The sequence below is a fragment of the Eleutherodactylus coqui genome, chromosome 6 (assembly GCF_035609145.1).
Source record: "Eleutherodactylus coqui strain aEleCoq1 chromosome 6, aEleCoq1.hap1, whole genome shotgun sequence".
Classification (NCBI taxonomy): Eukaryota; Metazoa; Chordata; class Amphibia; order Anura; family Eleutherodactylidae; genus Eleutherodactylus; species Eleutherodactylus coqui.
In genome coordinates this window covers 51,873,816-51,896,839 of record NC_089842.1, presented here as the reverse complement: position 1 = coordinate 51,896,839, position 23,024 = coordinate 51,873,816, and the positions used below count along the sequence as shown (strand labels likewise).

Below are 23,024 nucleotides of genomic sequence, written 5' to 3'. Positions count from 1 at the left end.
CTAAAATGCGGAAAATTGGCTTTTACCTCATTGGGGCTGAATGAACGCTGGAAGGAGGTGGGAAGATCGCCTGAACTAGAGGGATAAGTCTTTTTTTCAGCCTAAAATACTACGTTAGTATGTAAAAGGAAGCCTGTTACTTACAAACAGCACCACAAGCTAAGTGACGCTATTATTTGGGGAGGTAACGGGAACAGATTTTTTCTTTTATACACCCAAAGTCCACAAGTGGTCTAAAAATGATACCCCATTACATACACACACCCCTGGCTTCAGTCACCTCTCTGAAGAGCAACATAAAACTTGTTTATTTTTGACTCACCACATTTCAAAAGTTGTAACTTTTTCTTATTTGCTAGCAGAAAAGTTTTATTTTCTAAGCTGTTGTCCAAATAAACTAAACATAAACTCACTTCCAATAATTAGACGTTTGTGCAAACTGCACTTGCAGGATTTCTTCACCTCTGCCATATGCGACTGTGAAGCCACACAGTAGTACAGGTTTGGCATGGGCCTTCCCTAAGGAAGTGTGGGGGTGGTTTGTACCACATGCTATACTATTCACAGCTGTGGGATGCCGCTCTGTGGCATGGCACAGCTAACTGTACTGTTCCCTTACAACCGAAAAAAAAAGCCGTACCTTCAACGTTTTTTGCTATATGAGCATTTGTTTTTTTTCCCCTTTATAAACTTTGTATGTGTGTGGTAAAAGTATAATGCATAGATTATAGCTAGGTATTGCATTGCATTACTGACCATATATGTAAAAATTCCAAAACGGGATTGAACCCATGAATGGGCTAGAACCAGATTACATATTTTCTTCTATTTAGGATCCATTCTTGGTCTTTCCCATAGCCATCTACGATAGCAAAATTTTAATCAAGACGACAGAAAAAGATAAACACCTTCAAGTTGTGCTGTTGGATGAGATGGTTGTGCATTATGTGGACAGCGAGAGTCACCAGCAATTCAGTCTGGGATTGTATCAAGCCAAAGACCTCGCTAGAAGCCAAGATCACCAGGTAGACATTATCCTACTCCGGCCATGTTATCCACAGCAATTCACTTGAGAAGGTACTAATGCTGGGAAGAGTCAGTGGAAAAGGGGGGGGGGGGGGGGGGGGAAGAGTTACTCAAGAACTTGTTGGCTTCATACTGTCAAATCTGACAATACCAAGAGCCTTTGTGAACTCAAAGAAGCAGTAATCGATAGATCTGTATGGAGGAGAAAGATCTCTAGAATGACCAAAGATCGATCTCGATTGCATGGACAGTTGAACCGAATTGAATCCTGGGCTTAGAGAACAGATGGATCACTTTAAAACTAACAAGAGAGCCAAAACGGCATCATTCTGACAGTTGTAATACGGCTATTTTATATGCAGCCAAATCAATTGTGGCTATAACAGATACTACAATACATTAAGGCCCTTTGAGTGAGGTTCAAGGGTCACACCATTTCAATGAACGAAAGAGGGTGGCCAAAAACGCCTAAACCAGGCAAAAGGGCCCTCTACACCAACACATACATTGCATTTTGATGGCATTCAACGTGTGGGATTTCTAATGGGATACATTTACAGACCCAGCAATACCAATTTTTAATTGATTTTTTTGATGTGACGAGTGGAAAAGTTTTTTTTGTTTTTTTTTAAAACTTAATTAGGAGAAAAAAATACAAAACAAGAAGAAACCCTTTTACTTATTTTCTTTAGTGCACATAGGAGACATTAACTTATGATCACTCATACAGTATAATGCCATAATACAGTAGGATCTGACCAGTGATCTATTACGATGTGCCACAGGCAGGTCTTAATAGACAATCATTCATAGCAGTCCTTGGGGCCTTTAGAAGTTCCCAGGCTACAATGGCACCTGGACAGCACCCCACAATATCATAAAAGGTTCTCTTTAATAAATAAGATGTCCCCCACCAGCACGACAAAGCTCTCCAGTTTACTTTCTCCTGCATTTTGCTCCCCACGCTGAGGTCTCCCGGGGTTGAGGTCTCCCACAGTGCATGGACATTCTATATAGTACATAGATTTCAATGTGGCCAGACTGTCCATAAACCAGGATTGCAGTTTTGAAAAGTTATTAAAAGAGGAAAAAAAAACTGAAAAAGTGTAAGAGCCCCACAGAACTTTAGAGTACCAGTATAGCGTTTGGGTATTTCGCTATGCAGCCAGGTTATGAATGGTGGCCATAATACTAAAATACTACACTAAGGGCCATTGAGTGAAGTGTAAGGGCCACCCTACTACAAGGGAAGAAAAGGGTGGCCAACTAAGCGCTCCTCGACATGAGGCTATACCAGAGCCTCTTCCTCTATGCCTTCTTTTGTCACTTCCTTTGCACATTGACCAGTGCGTTGTTGGCCCAATGCGAAAGACACTATTCCACAAGGAGAGATTGGAGTGCAGAAGAAATTAAGTTTATAAAACTCAGTACATTGGCTAGCACAGTGAATATACAAAAAATGTAAATACGTCACAAATTGTGGTGATTGTTTTCAGATTTTTAAAGTTTAGAATCCATTAAGACAAGATTAGGAATCAACTACCCAAGGCTTCAGACCGCCTCGAACATCTTAAGTGCTATGTTTTATAAAATAGGTCACCTAAACATCATGGAGACATCTTGTGCCATTTACATCACTCAAACGTCTTGGCTACAGATAAATGGATTACTATAAAGAGGATCTACCAGATCACCGGACGTATTTTATGGGGAATTCAAGTGTTGACTAAAAACAGCCATGTCAGGAGAGCCATATTTCCTTACATTGACCAAATCCAATGGTTTCCCCCGCTTCATGTGGACGACTATGACTGAATATTCTCTTTCATCTAGCGTTAAGGAGGCGAAATGTTTTGGAGGATATGTTTCACCAAGACTCCTGGAGTTCCAGGGATATTATAGATTTGGTTTCTAACGAGGTTCTAAACAAAAAAACAAAACAAAAAAGCCTACTTGATCACTCATGGAAGGCCAGTGTTGATAGAAGCAGCAGCAGTTGTTCTGGGATGGGAAGTGTGATCTAATAAAAGGTCGTTACCCATTTTATTAGGATATAAATTAACTGATATAATTGAGAGGTCTTCATAAAATACACCTCAGTGTCATTCCTAAAACATACAGCAAAAAGGAGGGGGGGGAAAGACACGTAACGATAGAGACGTGAACATCAGACGCTGGAACTTGAATCACTGCTATCCAGAAAACAAGGACGATCCTTCAGAACCTGTATGATGGAAGGGGCAAGCAGTAGCCCGAAAAGATCTTACATTATAGGTCCCCAGTTTTCTACGCACTAAATTGAATGGAAGAAGAGAAGACCTCTTGGCAGAGATGGTAGCCAACGAAGAAGTACAGGTTCTCCAAATTGTGTTCGCTGCCGTGGAAAACACGCAACCACTCATCTCATGTTCTAAAAATTATAATATTAAACCCATGAGCCAACGATATATCACTTTGCACAACTGTAGCACGAATAGTATTAACTCGAGCAAGATGTCGAGCAAGTCCAACTCCTCCTAGCAGTCCCGTTTGCTCTTTCCGACTAGTGCTAGTTTGGTCTCCGATTTTGATTGGCGCACTCTGCATGCCCATCATTCCTGAGCTATGCTTCTTAGTACATACTTGACTGTGTAGGCAAAGGCAGCAAATCCTACTATGACAAAGACGTTGGCCAAAGCTCCCCCCAAGAGTCCATGGTTGCGGTTTGGCTGTTGTAGACCCGGGTGATTTGCTGCTGCCAGGGGGACATGACCATTCAAAAGTGCGGCACCGTTCTGACCGATGTGAGCTTCTGTATCCGGCACTACGTCGGGGAGGGGAAGTGTTTGTGGCCTGTTTAACTCTTCTTGCGCTCTTTGTTTTTGCTTAATTTCCTATAAAAGAAAAAAAAAAAATTTAAAATTAGCACCACCATAAAGAAAGGAAGAAACAAAAAAGTCAGTCAATCTCAAATTAGAATTCATCAGGTCTAGAGATGAGCAGGTATACTCGCTAAGGCCAACTACCTGAGCGAGTAGTGCCTTAGCCAAGTATCCTCCCGCTCATCTGTAAAGATTCGGGGGAGAGTGGGGAGATCTCTCTCCCCCCCCCCACCCTCCCCTCCCGCAACTCACCTGTCACCCCCACCGGCCCCCGAATCTTTAGAGACGAGCGGGGAGATACTCGGCTAAGGCACTACTCGCTCGAGTAATGTGCCTTAGCGAGTATACTCGCTCATCTCTAATCAAGTCCCCAACGCTGCCCTACCTGCGGGTGGCAACACTATAGCGACATCTATGCTCTTTCCTCTAATGCAGCAAAAACCACACCCCTTGACTAGAGATTGACGTGATCGGCTCCAGAGACGCTGGAGCAGATTTACTATTGAGAATTTAATAGTTTTCTGGCTCAAACTGCACAAAAAAAACACAACACACGCTATCTAACATACGTTGCACATTTATGAAGCGTTTTAGATACATTTTGAAAAAGTATAAGGGGGTATGGCCTAAATGTACCAGATTGTGCCAGGAATGTAGCACAATTTTTGTCATATACCGCACCAACTAATAGGTAGTACAAAAGTTAGAGTACCCTACTGCACAGACCCTCCCATGGATCACTAGTCAAAGGGCCAGGTTTAACCCTTTCCAATCCACTGTCTGACATCTGAAGACATTATGATTTAAGGTTGTACAGCTCTGATGTTGGAAGACGTCCATCAGGGTTCTCCTACTGTATATTGCCAGCCTCTCTGTTGTCAGAACCTATCCAATGTGTCCCCTCATGCAGTACTGGCTTTAGCCAGCATATAGCACCGTTGTATGACGGTAGAAAAAGAGTAAGCCCCCTAGGAAAACCGGGATATAAATTGGATTGGAAAGGGCTAAACTGAACTTGAGTAAGAAGTCAGACCAGTCCAGGTGTGTGAACAACCCATTAGCCCAACATGTACACTGCACAAAAACTGAGATTTGGGGGCCTTTGCAGCACCATGGAGTACTAAAAGTTTTGTTAGAGTTCCATTCCCAACTATGGTTAGGATTTGTTTATGGTGGGGAACTTAAGGTTCTTTTACACAGAACAATCATCATTAAAAAAAACCACAACAACAACCAGTTCAAATGAGCCAAGTTTAATGATAATTGTGCAGCATAGATGCAGCTCGCTAATCGTTCGGTTTAAATACCAGTTGTTCTCCATTGCTTATACAGTGAATGTGAATGATTTTACGATTTCTCGTTTAAATGAGTCAACGATGCATTTGCCTGTATAAAAAGACTGCCTGGCGAACTTGGACATTGCCCGCTTATTCCAACAGGAAATCAGCAGGATTAAACAGAACCTTAGTGACCGATTTCCTTTAAAATTGGCCTCGGGGAAGGCAGCAGTCAAAAATAAATAAATAACCCTTCAACCCTTTGCAGTCCAACAGTTCGGATTCAGGGTTTGCTAGGGGGCTTTGTCTTTCTGCCATTATACAGTGGCGCCACCTGCTGGCTACAGCCATTACTGCGGTATGGGACATGCTGGAGAGGCCACCGCCAACAGAGCAGCCAGTAATATACAGTAAGAATACCATACTGGACGTCTTCCAACCTCAGAGCTGTACAGTCTTCAATCAGAATGTCTTTAGACGTAAGACAGTGGATTGGAAAGGGTTGAGTGCCCACTGCCTCAGTCCCAAAAGCTTGTGGTCCCCGCTGTTCCCAGTTAATGCAGCGGCCAAAGGCTGGCGTCCGTCACATGCTGTTCATAAACATGACAGTTGAAGCCAACTATTGGCTGCAGCAATCAACAGCAAGTGACGGCTGCAGAAGCATCTCCGCTGAGCGGAGGGTCAGTAATGCTCCTTTTGTTATCTTGGACAGTTACCTACCCTGGGGGCAGGTAACTCCTTTAAAGGGGTTGTCCCGCGCCGAAACGGGTTTTTATTTTTATTCAATAGGCCCCCCGTTCGGCGCGAGACAAACCCAATGCATGTGTTAAAAAAAAACAAAACTGTTTAGTACTTACCCGAATCCCCGCACTGCGGCGACTTCTTCCTTACCTTAGCAAGATGGCCGCCGGGATCTTCACCCACGATGCACCGCGGGTCTTCTCCCATGGTGCACCGTGGGATCTGTGCGGTCCATTGCCGATTCCAGCCTCCTGATTGGCTGGAATCGGCACACATGATGGGGCGGAGCTACGCGATGACGCGTAGAAGGGGGCGGAGCCAGAACTCCGCTCGTGCCGAGACCCAAGAGAAGGGAGAAGACTCTTCTGCGCAAGCGCGTCTAATCGGGAGATTAGAGGCTGAAATTAGACGGCACCATGGAGACGGGGACGCTAGCAACGGAACAGGTAAGTGAATAACTTCTGTATGGCTCATATTTAATGCACGATGTATATTACAAAGTGCATTAATATGGCCATACAGAAGTGTATAACCCCACTTGATTTCTCGGGACAACCCCTTTAATGTAAATACTTCATGTATGTTTTATAAGTGAAGCTGCCTTTTACACTATGGTTGCGGACTTGTGACATCCATGACATTGGTAAGAGACAGTCCTTACCTCTACTACCTCTGGAAAAAGCTCGCAGAAAACTTTATCCTTTAGGTTATACGCTAAACTTTGTGCTGCAAGTTGCCGCTTCTACAAAGAAAAACAAAAACACACAAAAAAAAGAAAAGTTAATACCCGAATCAATCCTAGAAGACTTCTATCGAAAAAGTTAATTTCAATGTTAAGCTGCACCAAAGTATCTAAAGTGAACAACTTCTCCCTTTCAGGAAACAGCAGCTTTTGTTGTGTTTTCCATACCTACATTCGGGGGTCATACCTTTTTATAGGTGTATGAAGACTTGTTTTTGATGGAGGAGTTATATTTTCATAGATCTAACTCCATCATTAAAATACAAGTAGTTAAAGGGGTTCCAGACAATTTTTTAACTATAGGCTTAAAGGTGGTAAAACAACAATAGCAGGGGCACTTACTCATCCTTTGCCCTGATTGACCTTCTAATATTTGATGTGGAACGGATGTCACCTGACCCCTATATAGTCGGGGGGTGGGGAGGGGGTGCAGCAGTCATTCTCCTGGCATCATGGCTCCTAGCTATGAAGCCAGGATTACGGCACTTGCCCACTGCAGCGGCCAGGTAATATCTGTTCCACAAAGACCTGAAAAGGTCTGCAGCATTTGGGCAGAGGACAGGTAAACACCCCTGCTTGGGTTATTTTAACACAGAGTCTATATTTAAAGGGGTTTTTTAATAAAAAGAAAGAAAAAGACAGAAGATATAAACCATCAATGCTTTGTCTCAAAAAACCCTTTTAAACACCCCTCGACAAGGGAGCACTCCAGGTGAGGGTGCGTTCACAAGAGCGTATATCGGCTCGGTTTTCACGCCGAGCCAATATACGTCCTCCGCATGTGCAGGGGGGGGGGGGGGGGAGCCTGGAAGAGCCAGAAGCAGGAACTGAGGCTCCCGCCCCCTCTCCGCCCCTCTGCACTATTTTCAATGAGAGGAGGCGGGATGGGGCGGGGCTAAGTCGCAGGACCTTAGCCCCACCCCTGACCCACCTCCTCTCATTGAAAATAGTGCAATTATGGTCTGTCATTTACTTAGGGGAATACAGAATGTAATGCAGTGTCCTCCCAGCAGGCAGAGATGGCACTGGCTCTAGCTGGTCATGCGATGCTGTGCTGATGCATCATGGGAGTGTTAACAGACCATAGAGAAAATGAGCTGGGTGAAATCTGCAGCCTCAAGATGGTGCATGTCGAGTATCAGACAGGAGGCTGCACTGCATGGAAGTGGCTGCAATACACAGACAAGATGTTGAGTGTGTGACAAGCAATCAGGCGAGTGGGCCTACAATGAAAAAAATGGGGTTTTGCCGATTGGTCCTTTAAAACTACACCATTTTATTTGCTTCTCAGAAAGCTTACAAACAGATTTAGGCTATTGTATAGAATCCGAACCCCACTATCAACCAGGCAATTAATATCAGCCTAATCAATTAATGACTTTTGTATAATATTAGCGAATTGCTACATCAGCTAAAACTACACATAAAACAAACACCTTCTATGCGTATTCTCAAACATTGGTGACACATACTGTAAAGTCTGAGGTCTCTATACTGCCCAGTGTCGGTCCTTTCTCCACCATGAAGCTGAGGAGCCCTGTAAGGATTGTGGATACGGACCATGCGGGATTCCAAGTGTCTGGATGGAAGTCTGTGATTGAAAGGCAGAGTCTACAAGGAGATTTGTAAGGCTGATGAATACATTTACCATAGGGTTAAAAAAATAAAATGAACATTTTTAAATGGCCAACCAGAAGTAGTCCCGCAGTCTGTTCTTACCGTGTGTTACATTTAAACCGTCCATTAGGAGTAATCATATAAATACTAGGAGGCTTGAATGGGAACTCTCTGGGGAATATTAGCTTTCCATGATAGTAGCCACCTGGAAGGAAGGAAACAAGATTACAGATTCTTCTTATTTATGGCCCTTTTACATGGGAAGACAGTTGGCGAAACGACTGTACCATAAGGTCGTTGGCGCTCGTGCAGAACGTTTAGACAAGCAATGAAAACCGCTGGAACGTGGGCTTGTCGCTCAGCGCTTCACCTCCTATGTGAGGCGCTGAGGAGGAGCATTTAAATGCAATGCGAAGCCCGCGATTCAGGAGATTTGTTTTATGCTGACTGAATTGGCGATAACAAATAGCGAATGAACGAAAAGGAGTGATAATCGTCCAGTGTAAATGCACAAAAATCAAACGGCCCTTTACGGAATGCTTTTTTTCCCCTCTATTAGAGACAATTAACTCCTTCCTACTGCAGCCATTTTTTTTCTTTTTTCATTTTTCCATCCCTGCGTTAAAAAAAACAAAAACACACAAAAAAAAAAAAAAGCGGAAAAAAAAAACACGTTTTTATTTTTCCATCAACATAGCTAAAAAGACAGGGCTTGCTGTTGTGGGAGAAACAGTGCTTTTCAATGGTGCCATTTGACGTACCATATAATGTATTAGAGGAAAAAAGAAAGCGCAATTTTGTTTTTCTTATTTTTTTTTTCAGCGTGTTAACCATGTGGAATTAATAATGTGATCATTTTAATAATCAGGAGTTATAGGCCCCCTGTCCACGGGCGTTGCGGTATCCTGCGGCGAATCTCAGTCACGGGTGACGACGCCTGGGAGCAGGAGCTGTCAGATAATTCTCCGCAGATCAGTCTATCTGACAAGATAGGCTGACCGCGGAGAATCGGGGCGATTCGCAGCATGCTGCGAATTGCCGGCCATGGGCGAAGAATTGCAATGATACTTTGCTCGTGGACACAGGGCCGGCGCTTTCCATAGCAACGCTAAATCACGGCAAAATCACTGCCATGGACAGAGGGCCTTACAGACCCAGCAATACAATTTTTCATTTTTGGAGGAGAGTCCTGGGAAAACTTATTTAGACACCTAATTTTTTTTTGTACCTAATTAAGAAAAATGTTACTTCTTTTAACTTTTTTTTCTTCCTCAAACAGTATAATGCCAATAGTATACTATAGTATGGCATTATACTGTATTCTGACCAGCAAGCTATTAAAATGTGCCACAGGCAGGTCTTAATAGGCAATCATGGCAGCCACCGAGGACCTTCAGAGGACCCAGGCTGCCATGACACCCAGACGGCACGCAACGATTTAATTGTGGGGGTTGTCTGGGACACCAGAATCCTGAACGGGACATTTAAAGCTGCTGCCAAAAATCGACAGTGGCATTTAGATGGTTAACAATCCCAATTAGTGTTATCTTCGATCCTGACTGTTGCAGGTGGGTGTCAGCTGTCAAAGATGGCCAAAACCCACATGTAAGGAGTAGATATGGTCTTAAATCCGATCATACAATGAAACCTGACTGCGCCATATACGTACGGCACGTGTTGAGAAGAGAAAACCCGGACTAACTTGTCTGCGAACAGGAAGAGATTGGTCAATGCAATGGGGCTGAGAGCAGCCAGCGGGGAGCAGACGACCCGTCCCCCGGTTCCTTTTAATCTCTGTCTTCTCTGAAACGTTCAGCAGTTCACAGTAGAGCATGGCTCTGTAAACGCTGGTGCCCGTTGGGATTTCACGCCGCGCAGTTCAAGCAGCATGAATCTCATGACAGGTTCCCTTTAACAGAGTCCCCCAGCAGCACAGCAGAGCTCTCCAATTTACCGTCTCCTGCACTTCACTCCCCAAGCTGATGTCTCCAGGGTCTGCACAGATGTCTGAGTGTTTGTGTAGTCATCCATACAGAGTGGTCCGCGGAGAACGGGGCTCCTGCGTCTCTCCTCCTCACTGCAGCCTTACTAAACCCACCGCAGTGAAGAGGAGAACGAATCCAGCGCTGTCACTTAAGCGCACTGGAGCTCCAACTTACAAACGGGACTGCAGAGCTGAGCAGCAAGCACTGGGGCGATCCCGTCAGCACCATTAAAAAGGATGGAGTGCCAAACTCACATGCCCCATTCATTGAGGTCACTGCGAGTGGGGGAGAAGAAGTGACCCCCAGCAGTGACATGCAGAGGGAGACATGATACCCCCCCCCCCCCCCCCCCTCCCACGACAATCTTCAGAAGAGGCGTTGCAGCAGTGAGACCCCCACTGATCAGCAAGTTATCCCCTATCCTGTCTGAAGTGTGACAGGCAATCAGGTGATGGGGCAGGGATGGAAAAAGGTTTGTTCTTATGGTATATTCAGCCAGATCTGCGACGGAACCCCTTCCCAGAGGTTCCATCGCAGATGTAAAACCAGCCTAAGGCCTCTCTCACACAGGCGTGTAACGCTCCCATTGAAATCAATGGGGTCTCCCAGACATGCATTCAATCGCGCTGCTTTCCAGCGCCGCCTGCTTTATATCTGCCAGTTTAGCGGACCTCATCACAGTGACGGGGTGCGCTAAAACACGTTTGTGTGTGAGGGTGATCTACCTTGGATGATATTTCAGCACAAAAGACATTAAAAATTTAAAAAAATATATTATTTCATTGACACTAATGTTTTTAGTAAAAATGAATAAATAAATAATGACGGCAGGGGTGCGATGAAAGATTATACCATTCTAACTGACCTTCATAAGGTGTCATCTCTGGTCCGTGCACCACATAATGCCTATAGGGAGAGAAGATAAAATACCAATTATTCCGAAACAGAGACTCTTACTAGCACTTAGTAATATTAAAGGGGTTATTGCCACCATATCAGATTATACACGATGAACAGGATAGAACTTCCTGATCGGTGGAGGTCTGACTGCTTGGAACCCCCACCAATCCCAAAAATTCAGCAATGCTGCGTTATGAAGTGTGGGCAGCAGAGGACATGCATACATACATACATACCTCCACTCTATTCGCTTCAATGGGACCGCCAGAGATTGCCAAATTCAAGCACTCTGCCATCTCCAGCAATTCCGTTGAAGCAAAAGCCCATCCTCCATCGCCAACGCTTTGTGACGCACCAAGGCTGCATTCTCAAGATCGGTGGGGGTCCCATCAGTCAGACCTCCCCCATCTTCTGGTGGGAATACCCCTTTAACCCCTTCCCGCTGCAGGGCGTAAGTTTACGTCCTGGCAGCCTGGTACTTCCCGCAACAGGGCGTAAACTTATGTCCTGGAGATAGCACGGGATCACATATGATCTCGTGCTATCCCGCAGCCGGAGCCGGCTGTCAGTCACAGCCGGCTTCCCGCTGCAACAGCGGGGGGGCATCGGAGTTGCGCCCCCGCTGTTAACCCCTTCCCTGCCGCGATCTAAGTAGATCGCGGCAGGGAAAGAGTTCACAGAGGGAGCGCGGCTCCCTCTGTGTCTCCGGCCGGAACTCACGATGTCATCGCGAGAGCCCGGCCTGTCACCATGTATTGCCTATGCCTAGGATCGCTGTATAAGCGATAAGGCATGGGAGAGCAGTAGCTCTGCCATGCCTTATAACAGCGATCATCAGGGCAGTGAATCAAGTCCCTCAGAGGGACTCAAATAGTGTAAAAAAAAACAAAGATTAAAAAAATGAATTAAAAAAATGTAAAAACAAACAAACATTTTTTATGCTTTTTCTCAGATTAGCATAAAAAAAAAGGTAAAAAAAAAAAAAATAAAATCCCACATATTTGGTATTGTCGCGTCCGTAACTACCCGTACAATAAGTTGCACATGCTTTTGACTGTGCACGGAAAAAAACGCTAAAAAAAAAAAAAACACTAAAAAACTGAGGCAAAATGCTAATTCTTAGCATTTTGCCTCACTAAAAATGCAATAAAAGTGATCAAAAAAGCCATATGTACCCCAAAATGGTACCAATAAAATCTACAGCTTGTCTTGCAAAAAATAAGCCCTCATAGAGTGCCGTACATCAAAAAATAAAAAAAGTTACAGGACTTTGAATGCAGCGATTTAGAAAAGAAAAAAAAGATTTCCAAGAAAAAGGGTTTTTATTGCAGAAAAGTGGGAAAACCTAAAAAAAATGTAAGAATTTTGGTATCGTTGTAACCGTACCGACCCGCAGAAAAAATGGAATGTCTAATTTATGCTGCATGATTAACGCTGTAAAAAAAAAAATTAAAAAATCTATGGCAGAATTGATGCGTTTTCTCTCCCTGCTATCATTAAAAAAAAAAAAAAAAAAAAAGTTTTACAATATAGTCTATGCACCGAAAAGTGGCACCGATAAAAACTACAGTTCGCCACACAAAAAACAAGCCCTCATACGGCCGCGGCGACGGAAAAATAAAAAAGTTATGACTTTTGATAAACGGAGAAGAAAATCCGCCAAAAATTGTTGCGTCCTTAAGCTCAAAATAGGCCATGTCATGAAGGGGTTAATATTACTTAGTTGTCTAACAAACTTTAAACCCCAGATTTGAAAAACAGGAGCGATGGCTCGCCCGTCAGGTCTGATCCCACTGGAAAGTTACTGTAGTACAAATTGTGGAAAGAGTTCCTAAATGATAGGAAGGTGGCAGTGCCATCAGACTTTTTGTGGGGTGGTTTGCCACTGCCTCCCCCAGTCATCTGGGAGAATACTATACACACGGATGTTTTCTTGGTGGGGACAACAAGAGGAGGACAAACCCTGATGGCAAAATATGAGAGTGATATTCTAGGGGGTAAAAGGAAATAAGTTGTGAGCGATGCTGAGCAGAGAGATCCGGACGCTATAAGCGGAGCAGACGGGCAATACCTAACAGCTGTGCCTACTGCTGGGATCAAATAAACAAGCCCTGAGTACACACGGCTTTTGGATTGTTTGCTCCACGTGTTAATTTCAAATATGTGACCTTAGTAGGTGGAACACTAAAGACAAACGACAGCCAACACCTTCCTGCTGCACGGTGTCACATATACCCAAATAAGTGTTACATGGAATCCGTCTGGTCCAGCCCATAGCATGCAATGGCAATCCGCGATTACCTGCCCACGAACGGAAATCGATTGCGATTTTCCACTTGCGGGTGAGAAATCACAGCATGCTGCGATTTTGTGCGGGTTACGCATGGCCAGCTTCCATTGAAGTCAATGGAAGCAGTCCATCCCGTGACACTTCCGCAGTGAGCACTGAGGAAGTATGGCGGGATTCACGTCATCGCAGAGCGCCAGCGGCTACTGTGCATGCGCGAAGGAGTGCCGGCTGGCACATCCGCAGCACTGAACAGAAGACACCAGACAGGTACGCAGGGGTCACCGGTCAGGCACCGGGTTGAACTCCGCTGCGGGAATCCGGCATGCGGGGTCCGATCAACCCGTGTGCAGGAGGCCTTAGACTAAAGTCAGCAAGAGACATCAGCTATAACGGCGGCCAATTTAGTCAGTCAAGGGGCCCTTTTACACGGAATAGCCATCGTTCAGACTCTTGCGGGAAACTAAACAGATAGTGCAAACGCTTGCAGCGACTGAACGTCAAACGATAATTCATTCCCTTCATTCGGTTTTTATGCATGCATGATTGAGCCATGTAAACAGGCAGTTCATCTAGGAACGACTGCCTGTTTACGGTGGATGGCAGCGGGAGACTGGAGCAATCTCTGGCTTGCCCTGCCTCCATTCACTAAATGTCGATCGCTCCTGTATGAAGGCATAGAAGCAATTATCACCAAGACGACTAAGTTACTTCTACACCCAACAATCAACCCATGTAAATGGGCCCCAAGACTCAACTTTCACAGAGGCTATTAAAATGGGTTAAGCAGATTGGCCAGGATTAAAATATCATGGCTTCTGTCTTCCAAGAACAGCACCACACTAGTCCAAAGGCCAAGTGTGGTATTGCAGGTCAACCCCGTGTACTTTAATGGAGTTTAACTTTGTCATAAAGAGTAGGAGCCCTGATATAGCGTGGTGCTCTATGATGCAACCCTGGCATCGATCTCACTGGCATAATGCTTGCAAAGCAACTTGCATATGAATGATGGGCGATGTACTTTGTACTCCACCAATAAGCATAAAGAAGTCGCCCTGTGGCCATAGGTGTACCGTATATAAGACAAGGTGTGTAAATAATCTTGAGATTTCAAAGCTGACTTGAGGCAGACACAATCAGCTGATCACCATAGGTCCAGGTTCTGAAGCCCTGGCATTATTAACAGCAGTGATAAATACACTGACCCTGTAGTGGCCGCTATATTGGAATTGGAGCATTAAAGGAGTTTACCAAGATCACAAGTTATCCCCTATCCTCAGATTAGGGTATAACTAGCTGAGCGGTGAGGGCCTCCCCAAAACCAGGGGTCCCATGTCCCCTATCCTCACTGCAAGGTTAGCGCATCACCATTCCCCGCAGTAAGAAGGAGACCGAATGAAGCGCTAGCCGTGCAAGCGTGCCAACACTCCAGATACTTTCGATGGGACTGCGGAGGTAGCCAAACAGCAAAAGCTCAGGTATTGTATGGGGTGCAAACCACATGAGCTCGGCCAGTGCGCTCCATTCATTGCAACGTCACTGCTGAGCGAGAAGCCACTCCTGCAGTCACAGAGAGGGACAAAGGACCACCGTTCTTGAAATCGGTGGGAGACTCACCCCCGAGATCCCCGCCTAGCAAAAAGTTATCCTCAATCCTGTGGACAGGGCATAACTTGTGATCTTGGTACAACCCCTTTCAAGTGATGCCAGTTCGCCTTAACAGATTACTAGCGATGAAACACAAGTCTGCCAAATCGGGAGCTGATCTTTAAGATCCCAACCTGCAGACGTTTACATTAGTAGATTAAAGGGTGTCAGGGTGACGCAAGGTATTTTTTCCATTACTACAGATCAACAGTGTATCCGGGGAGAAGAAAAATAGGAACTTTTAGTTCCACGTATCGTGTGGTGGTGAAAGTTGGGAAAACACAAGATTCCACTAGTGGGGGACTGAGCGGAGAAAGCTGCACAGAGCAGATCATTCACGGTGAATGCCATCAGAAGCAGGAAATGAATGAAAAAGTTAGCGAATTCTCCTCGTTTCTCACTAGTTACGGAATATAGACTAGCGTGGTTACCTTTAGGGCAGCGGGAATCTGAATGATAAACACTCGGTGTAAACACTGTCAGCGACTGAATGACGAATGATAATTTGTTCGCTTACTTATTAATCGCCATTCAGCTTATGCAGAACAAGAATGAAACAATCGGTCCGTGTAAACAGTCAGTCTACGAACGACTGCCTATTAAGGCTGGGTTCACACAGGGCGGATTCCCGTCGGAAATCTCGCGGTTTAAGCCGCCGCGGCTTTGAAGCGGCTCGGCCGCATGCTTTTCCATTGCGGCCAGCGCTCCCATAGAGAAGAGCGCGGGCGCGATGTAAATAAACAACAAAAAAAAAGTAAATAGACATGCTGCATCTTTTGAAACCGCGGCTGCGGTTTCAACCGGATTTACCGCAGCAGATTAGCCGTCCCGTGTGCACGAGATTTCTGAGAAATCTCATCCACATGGCTGGCTAATCCCGAGATTAGCGGCCGCGGGCGGTTTTGCCGCGGGCGGATCTGCTGCGGCAAAACCGCGGCAAATCCGCCCTGTGTGAATCCAGCCTTACTGTGAAAAAAGGCAGGTGGGCAGGCGAAGCGATCTCCGTCCCGCTGCACGTCCATTCATCGCCCGTGTGAAAACTTAAGTGTCCGACAATGGTCCCACGTGGACCCGACAATGGTCCGATGTGAAAAGGACCCCAAGGGCGGCTTTAAGGAATGAGTGAATACAAACAGTCATTCCGTGTAAACTCTGCCACCAGCCGGACAACAAGCAGTAATTCGCTCACCAGTCGATAGTCATTTTGTTTCAGCTGACCAAAAATTAAAGTAGTCGCTGGTTCATCGAAGGTCGGCTGGTATCAAGTCACAGTTGTTTGTATTTGAATGAACGGCAAACATGGCATGAAGAACGTTATCTCAGCAAGCAACTAACGAACAATAAGCGCTCCGTGTACAAGCTTTCAATCAGGGGAGTGTATGATCTAAACGACAGTGGCCACCCTGGACCGGCAGGAATTGGCGTAAATGATGCCAGAAACGTATGCCAGGTCCAACTTGGCGTATATTTGTCTGAAGGTGCACAGAAGTGCCAGATACGCCTAAGGCCCAATGCCCACGACTGTACTTACTCTGTGGGATCTGGAGCGAGCGTCTGCCTCTGGATCCGCAGCAAATACTCCCCATAGGACATACAAGGAAAACTGCGATTTTCCGTCCACTGGGAAAAATGTACAGCATGTCCTATTCTAGTACACGGCTTGCACAGGCGGCTTCTATTGCAGTCAATGGAAGCCGCCTGCCCCGCGGGCGCATGTGTGGCAGCACGCCAGCCGATACATCCACAACCGACAGGTATGCGGGGGTCACTGCCGGGGCACAGGGTCTGATTCCGCTGCAAGATTTTGCAATCGGAATCCGACCAGGCCATGGGCTTAAGGCCTAATACACGAAACGGCTTGAGCATGTATTAGGTGCAGCGTGCGCTGGGGGAAATACCGGTCTCACCAAGACCGGTATTTCTTTACTAATTCCCCAATTGTGTTTTGGAAGAATCACATTACTACATTCCCCCATAGAGCATACAATAACCACACTCCAGTTTATAAACAGGTGTATCGATCGTTTCTGTGGCGTCTGTAAATCATAATGATGTATATACAACCATATATACATACACAGATATACAAGGCTAATATCCCGCAGGAACAAGATTGAGGAACCCGGTACCAAACGTCTTCCCTTGTACTTTGCAGTTTGTCCTTTAACTTCTCAGTTTTGTAAACTGACACCAGTGATTGTTCTGCCCTTGAAGAAATGATACTGCGACTTGAGGGACCTACAAAATGTCCCTTGGCAGAATAATCAACTGATGATAGCCAGAGACTAAAATAACCGCGTGGCACCAACCTGATGGGACCTGATCCATGTAATAGGGCAGATGTCACAATAGTTGGTGCCGGTCCGCTGACACTGTGGCCAAGGGTCCTTGTCTTTACTACAAGATGGGAGGGATCACAGCACCCCCATAAATCAGAAAGACCACCGTGTGTGATGGCTGGGAGCCGGGGGTATGGGTCACTCACCATTCCAAGATATTTGACGGAAGTGGTTCAGCGCAGATGTAAGGCACTGGGTCTTTCTTGATCCTCAGATAGTCCTGCTTTAACCTTTGTGTTGCAGTGGTTGGTGCTCTCTTATTACTGTTGCTGCTCATCTGCATGAAGAGAAGAAGACACGGAATAGAACAGTTAAAATATCAAGGGTATAAACCCAAGAGACGTGTATAGCAGGTCATACGTGTAATGTCCTTATAGCAGCCTGGACAGACTCCTTGTACAACCCGAGCGCTGCTCCCCTTCGGCTGTCTTCGCTGCATGCCGGCTCCTCATCGCTACTGAAGACGGATGCATAGACTTCTAAAGACATCTAAGCATCCTCCTTCAGCCGCTGAGAAGAGCAGACAGGCAGCAAAGAGAGCCGAAGGAGAACAGCATTCGGTCAAGTGCTGCTGCCCCTTCATTTAAGCAATCAGCACCCGGACCCCCACCGATCAAAACTTTTCACATTTTGCTCTGACATGTCAAAAGTTTTGAAGAAGTGCAGTTACCCTTTAAGTGACAGTCATGGCTGTTGTAAAAATTGTGCATCCCCCCCTCCATAAGGCTGTGACTATTCAGAGTAGAACTGGGAATAGAAGTTCTACTTTTTATAAGGTCTCAAAAGGAACTTTTTCCTGCTTCTCTTCACCATATTTAGCTGCTTCTGTGAAAGTTTTCTCAGCAATGACACTACTGATACCTAGTAGTGCGACCTCCACCGGATTTCAGAACTGCAGCAACTCGTTGTGGTGTCCATCCACAAGTATCAGAGGCCCGGGGTTCGCAAAAAAAACCCAAAAAAACACCACATTCCCCATACCACTACTCCACTTCCACCAGCCTGAACTGACAGGAAGGGTTCATCGATTTATGCTGCTTGCACCAAACTCTGACCTCCCATTAGCACGGTGCAACAGAAATCTGGATTCATCTGATCAGACAATGTTTTCCACTTTTCAGAGATCCAGTTGTTGCCCCCTTTTACCCACTGGAGTCTCCCGTGCTATTAGACAGGAACGGTTGTCTGCTGTTAGGACCCATCTGTGTTAACAAATTGCATATTCAGAGATCCGAGTTGGACATCAGCATTACAGTTGGCTGCAAGTGGCTTGACTGTGCAGCGCTTGTTCATCAGAACAATTCTTGACATCCTCCTGGGACCCCTTTCGTTAGCAAGATGTTTACGTCCGCAGGACCCCCTTTCCTCGACCACACCACTCACAATATGAGGAAGGCCGCCTGCAGACGGCCGGGTCAGATCCTACTGCAAGAATTCTCGCAGTGGGATGCGGAGCCGTGCCCCTGCACATCCCTGCGGCTCACCTGCTCCCGGCGTCTTCTCTGCCCTGTGATGCACCAGCTGCCGCCAGCCTGCGCGGAGCAGAGCCGGCGCGTCACCAGAGACATTTCTGTGCGGGCCTCTGCGATACCCGCACAGAAATAGAACATACCGCGATTCGTTTTCCGCGCGTGTTTTCACACGGACAAATCGCAGCGGTGTGCATAGGACTGCATTATCTAATGCGATCCTATGCAAGCGGGTACGGGCAGAAATTCTGCGGGAAATCCCGCCCGTGTGCAGGGGGCCATAACCTCACAAAATTAGCAGTGAAATCCTAGCCCCAATGACCCGGCCTCGTTGAAAGTCACCCAGATTGTGGATTTTCATATTCTAATGTGGATTCACGCTGAAACCGATGCACGGAAAGCTTGCTCATTTGACTTCATGCTGCACTCCAGGGTCACGGGGATAATATCCATACAGGGATGCTCCAATCGTTAAAGGGCCAGTGTCTCAAAAGTAGGGGCCATTCAGTGTAGCACGCGGTATAAAGTTATTAAACTCTTACAAATAGTCAACAAGACCTGACAACTGTCACCAGATTACAGTTACAGAATTGTTACAATACACATGCAGCAAGTAATAAAGGAAGGGTACAAGACAGGATAACGGGATGGTGGAGAACTGCAACTTTACTTTTTTGTGGCGATTGCAATCAACAGCAGAAAATCCACTTCAAGTTTTCACTGTTCTTCAAAGACCAGAAAACTCTGCACTGCTCACCCCAGTAAGGAAACACTCCAAAATAATCATGGAGAAGAGGTTACGGCGTACCTGCCGGATCAGGTGACTGTTCAAAAAAGTTGCTGTGTTTATACATGAGGAATAATACTACCTCTGCAGTGGGGAAAACACTGGATACTTGGCCAATTTTCAGTTGTTTCTGAGCTGGTGGGTGCAGACTAGCTGCTGTGATGGTTCCTATACAGGAGAACAGGCTCTCTCCTCCATCTCTCTGTAGTTACTTATGAGGGTGTACATCATGGAAGACATTATACAGCCGTACTCAACAGTATAGCTGTGCCTCCGACACTGGGGAGAGACAGTAGAAGCAGCTGCATCTCTCTCTAAGGGTGCCTTCACATTTGCGATAAAAAGTGTGAAGGCACCCTAAGCCCCCCAGTCACACAGGCGCTTTTTACTGTGATTAGTGCGACGCTTTCAGCACTACGCTAATCACGGTACAACGCTCCCATTGTTTGACAGCGCTAAACGCCCAAGCTACACAACGTGAAAAAAAAAAAGGCGTACTCACCTAACTGGCGCTGTCCATTCCCTGCAGGCTTAGGGGAAGTTGTCAGCCTCCAACAGACCATCTTTTGCTGGTAACAGAGTTGAAAACCTCGCCTCCAGCAAGAGATTGCTCTGATGGGCTCTCGAGCGCAGCGCTCAGCCAATCAGAGCCAGCGCTAGGTGAAGCAATCACAGCCATTCAATGAAAAGTTGTTGGTTTTTTCCCCAGCTTCCTGAAAACACAGCCGAAACGCTGTCTGTTACAGTTTAATTATCATTACCTTCTATAATCACCTAAATAAATATACAGCCAGGAGGAGGAGCTGTGATCTCCTCTATTATATCTGTGTGATCAGCATCAGTAGTTGCGACAGGAGTGCCTGTGTCCCTTTCTAAGCAGTATCTGCGGTAGATCCATGTAACAACATCACAAAGACTGGGAATCTGACTAGAAAATGAATCCATAACCCCAAGTAGATCCAAGCTCGTCAAAACTGAGATCACATGACCATCTGGGGGAAAAAAAAAAAAAAAAGAGGCCAGAAGTTTTTTCACTGGAGGGGTCCTTTTAACCCTTTCCAATCCAATTTGTATCCTGGTTTTCCTAGGGGGCTTACTCTTTTTCTGCCGTTATACAACGGCGCTATATGCTGGCTAAAGCCAGTACTGCATGAGGTGACATGTTGGATAGGCTCGGACAGCAGAGAGGCTGCCAATATACAGTAAGAGAACCCTGATGGACGTCTTCCAACAACGGAGCTGTACAGCCTTAAATCATAATGTCTTCAGACGTCAGACAGTGGATTGGAAAGGGTTAAGTACCCTTAGAGCTCCTTTTGTGATTTTCTTGAGCGTTTTTCTAGCAATAGACAATAGGAGTTTCTAATGTTAAAAACACATTGCATGGAGGAAAAAAAAAACCGCAAGTTCGCGTTTTTGCGATGTGATAAAAAAAAAAAAAAAAAAAAAAAAGAGGCTCCATAGGGAAACACGGGAGATAGAAGAAAAAAACAAAACAAAACACAGACGGATAGGACGTGCCGTAATTTTTATTTCCCCACTCCACATTGGTGAAAACATCACACTCGTCATAGCGAAAAACCCATTAAGAACACGTTCACGCCTGGCGGACGTGCCGCAGCAGAAAATCCCCACTTGTGTGAATGTTGATGCCGCCCTGCAGAAGATTTCACCCTTTCAGGATTTTGACAAGATTTTTCATTACAGAAAATCCACACTATTTCCGCTACGTGTAAACGTCCCCTTAAAGAGGACCCATCACGTCCCCACAGCACCATAAACAGTTATAGCGCTGTTAGGGGCGTGACGGAGAGCCGGGGGTGAATAAAAAAAAATAATAAAAAATTAATGCTCACCTGCGATCTCCCTTAGTGAAGAAGGCACACGGCACGGAAATCGGACTGTTTTCAGAGTCCCGTGCGCACGCCGTCTCAGACTGTAGTGCGGTGTGGCAGGTCCCCTTTAAGGAGCCGTGTTCCATCGCTCATTGTTTCAGCTCAGACCTTCGATCCCTCGGTTTCGGCGGTGATCAGAACATTTAATGCAAGATATTCGGACCCTGGAGAAATGTCCGAGCTCGTAAGGGGGAGTCTCACACAAGCGGATTTTATTTGCGGATTGCGTCCGGATTCCCTCAGTAGATGTCAACGGATGCGAGCGATTCACAGCGCAGTCGCAATTCACATGGCATATATGCAGCGGAAACGTTCGCCACTTGATAAAAGAGTCGGCTGGGGGGGGAGAAAAGAGATCTTTCTTCTGGACACAAAACTGATCACTTCGGTGATCATTTGCAATTACTTTTCACGAAGGATCCGCTGTGGAATCTGACCCGCTCCTGTGAGACCGGCCGAGGGGTTTATCCGAAACTTTCGCCATTTTTTTCTACAGGAGAGGTCAACAGTATTATATTGTCAGGGGTCCACCGCTCGGGATCCCCACGATCAGCTGACTGTCAGTACGGACAGCGCTGGAAGCAGATGCTGCTGACAACACTGCAGTGGCCCGCTTTGGTACTGCAGGAAGAGTGGCCATTGAATTCAATAGGCACCGTTCCTGCCACGCCAACGCGGGCCGCCGCACTATGGGCAGCGCGATCCGCGACAACAGCGCTGCTGGGAATGAGACGGAGGACCCTGCCGATCATCTGCCCCTAGAGGCAGGATATCAAACCCAGAAAGTCCTGGACATCCACTTTAAGGAGAGCATATTGATACGTTGTAGTCCGCCACAGTAAAAATAGCGCACATTCAGGCAGATCATCCCCGGCGGACTACAACTGCCAGCATGCACTAACAGAAGGGTCAGGAAGCGATGGTCACCAGAGGGACAGTCCGAGCAGTAATAATGGGATGGACCCACGAGCTGAGGAGTCCTCCTACAACCCTTCCTGTCACTCCACTAGCAGCACTCAGAGCCCTACAATATACATGCATCCCCAGAGAACAAACAGCAGTGGCGCCTCCTCCCCTCCAGCAGGCCGGCTCGGTACTACATCCTGAGCCCCGCTCCGTCCGTCAGACCGCCGCCTGCACGGTGCTCCACTGTCACCTCTCACTACAAGCCGCCGTTTCCTCACCTCTCAGCCCCGGGTCAGTGCGCTCCTCTCTTCTCTTTCTCCTCCTGTCTATTTCCTCCCCCGCTTCCAATATGGCCGCTCCGGGCACAACTACTTCCGCTTCCGGTTTTCTGCGCTCAGGGCTGTCAGCTTAGGAGCGCTGGTTGCTATGGAGACGGGCTACGTGTGCAGGGCTGATGGTTTCATAACAGCTCAGCGGAGCGCTCTCGTGACGTCACGCCTCCTCGTAACCTTCATGGGTCACGTGACTAGTGATCCAGTCGGTGT

General features: G+C 46.3%; 1 protein-coding gene across 1 annotated transcript; it reads right to left on the bottom strand.

Annotated features, from left to right (window-relative positions):
- Window positions 1–2,418: 2,418 nt before the first annotated feature.
- On the bottom strand, window positions 2,419–22,891 carry UBE2J2 (ubiquitin conjugating enzyme E2 J2). The gene is made up of 7 exons (XM_066606827.1): window positions 22,758–22,891; window positions 17,569–17,699; window positions 11,115–11,155; window positions 8,367–8,469; window positions 8,120–8,258; window positions 6,567–6,647; window positions 2,419–3,899 (listed from the first exon to the last, which is right to left on the bottom strand). Exons 2-7 carry the CDS (start codon window positions 17,697–17,699, stop codon window positions 3,618–3,620), a joined length of 777 nt encoding a protein of 258 aa, XP_066462924.1. The 5' UTR covers window positions 22,758–22,891; the 3' UTR covers window positions 2,419–3,617.
- Between the last annotated feature and the right edge of the window lie 133 nt (window positions 22,892–23,024).